This window comes from Rhagoletis zephyria, unplaced genomic scaffold (assembly GCF_001687245.7).
Source record: "Rhagoletis zephyria isolate East Lansing unplaced genomic scaffold, Rhagoletis_zephyria_1.1 Rzeph_scaffold_03051, whole genome shotgun sequence".
Taxonomy (NCBI): Eukaryota; Metazoa; Arthropoda; class Insecta; order Diptera; family Tephritidae; genus Rhagoletis; species Rhagoletis zephyria.
The window spans coordinates 65,941-68,293 of NW_016160135.1; the positions used below are offsets into that span (position 1 = coordinate 65,941).

General features: G+C 34.8%; 1 protein-coding gene across 1 annotated transcript; it reads right to left on the reverse strand.

Moving 5' to 3' along the window:
* Positions 1-1,603: 1,603 nt before the first annotated feature.
* Positions 1,604-2,052, reverse strand: HHEX (Hematopoietically expressed homeobox; the record flags this gene model as incomplete). Its single annotated transcript, XM_017623131.1, has 1 exon — positions 1,604-2,052. A coding segment is annotated over one exon (449 nt), but the record flags the coding sequence as incomplete, so codon positions are not given.
* Between the last annotated feature and the right edge of the window lie 301 nt (positions 2,053-2,353).

The window sequence follows — 2,353 nt, forward strand, 5'->3', positions numbered from 1 at the left end:
CCACAGGCAGAGTAAGAAAGATAAGAGTTAGAAATTTCAGCATGTTCACATCCAAACCGGAGGCATGCTACTAATGTTTCAGATTTTCGCGTAAACCTCTGGACTGGATCTCAAAAAAGGTTGTAATTAAACTTCTTCTAGAATAACAACGGTGACCTGGCGATAGATGTACCCTTAAATTATCGAGGGGACACATTTCTGCCCTGCTGAACGGCAGCAATATCGAACAAAGTAATTGTTGAAAAAAACTGCCACTTAATAACTTAATTTTTCCCGATTTGAAAATAATCAGAATACCACGAAAAGAGGATAATTTCCTTGGATTGGTGTTAATTAGCAGCGTAATGTACTTTTGAAAGGAGTACCCTAGCCCTAATGTGTTTTTGTGCCCTGAACACGAATTTGAAGTTCGTTTTGCTACATCACTCACGAATCTCAAATATCTCGTAAACAAAAGCTTACTTGGAAAAAAGAATACTGCCATTACACTCAGAGTACTCGAATTAGGTTTACCCGCTGAGAGTGCCCCGTTTGGTGGGTTTTGAAACTAGCATAATATAATCATTATTTGTGATCGAAAAAATAGAAAACAAATTGTAATATGCAATTTCTGTTGAGCAAAATATAAAACTCAACAATTATAATTATTATTTTTGAGCGAAAATATCAAAAAATCTTAAAATAATGATCAAATGGTGATTCAAATTATTTTACTTTTGGTGATTACCGTCCCTGTTCACTACTCTGGAGTTACGTCACTGCGCCCACATAAAGCCGAAAACGTAATAGTTATGATCTCTAAAATAAAAACATAATTCAAACGTTAAAATTAGATTTCAATTATCCCAAACAAATTTAATAATTATTTTATGAATTATATTTTTTTGATCACACTTCATGTATGTACAACCGTCATTTTCAGATAAAATTTTTTAGAAAATAAAAATATTAAAATGGTTATAAATACGCAGCCTCCGTTACAACTATTAAAAATGATCGAAAATCAATTTTACGATTATTCTTAATCAAAAAAAAAAAAATAAATAAATTGGGAAATACCGATTTTGCAATGATCTAAAAATAAAATCTTAGCTATTTAATAGTTATTTTTGGTCCCTTATATAAAGTTCTTGCTAAGCGGTTTCCATCGATTAAAATGCCTTTAGACACCTAAGGAGGCGGCGTGTTATAAAATAAACACGTTTTTACGACTCAAAAAATGATTTAGCTTTATCTCTAAATTTTACTCTTAATTTCTGGTTTGATATTCAAATCCTACCCATGAAATCATAGTCAAATACTACAGGTAAGTACATTTTTTTAAGTTGTCAAGTTATTGCTGACAAATTTTAAGCTGCAACAACAATAAAAAAAGTCGGCGTAGATATTTTTCCACGAAAAACCCATAATTCGGTTTAGTAAATTTTCTTAAATATATTTACGATATTTTCATAAATTGGAACTATAAATACAAATACTATGTCAAATTCAAAACTTAATCGTAAAATAAATATAAAGTTAATAACACTTAGGTGAAACAAGTTTACTTATTATCCCAATTGCAATTTGCAATTACCAACCCTTATTGCAATAAATTTTTAGGTTACTTCTCCTCATCGCTATCTTCCACATCATCAATATCATCATCGTCCTCCTCAGACAAGATGCCATTGCCTCGACTACAGCTATGCGGTGTAGCAACAGCGGTACCACTGCTATCCACAACACCAGGCGCACCGCCACTCAAAGCTTGGCTCAACAGGTGTGAGGGAGGTGCACGCTTGCTTTGATTGGAACGTCGCCATTTAGCGCGACGATTTTGAAACCACGTTTTCACTTGACGATCGGAAAGTTTGAGTTGCAGTGCCAGATGGCGACGTTCTTCAGGTGAGAGATACTTTGAGCTGGCGAAACGATTTTCGAGATTTTTTGTCTGCTGACAGGTGAAACGAATTTGACCACCTTTCCGCTTAACACCGAAGTTGGGCATATAAAAGCCGGGATAGGCAGCATTGCAATAGAGTGCAGCAGCAGCGGCGCCGTTTGGGAAGCCTGGAAGAGAGTGTGGAGAAGGCGATAGTTTTTAATAAATTTGCATGAAGAGAAGAAATAAAGGTGCATATGTTTAAAGGGCGGCTAGATCTTAAAAATTTACTTGAAAAAGAAACGGCCCTACGCAATGCAAACCCAAACATTTGTTCGCATAACGGTGGTTTGTAACAGCCTAAAAGAATCAAGATATATGTATATAGACATAGGTATATGTGTATTAGGGCGGGTCAATTTGTATGGGAGATTTTTTCGACTAGGCGCGTATAGCGCAGAAGGATTCTACATATAATTATAAGTAAAT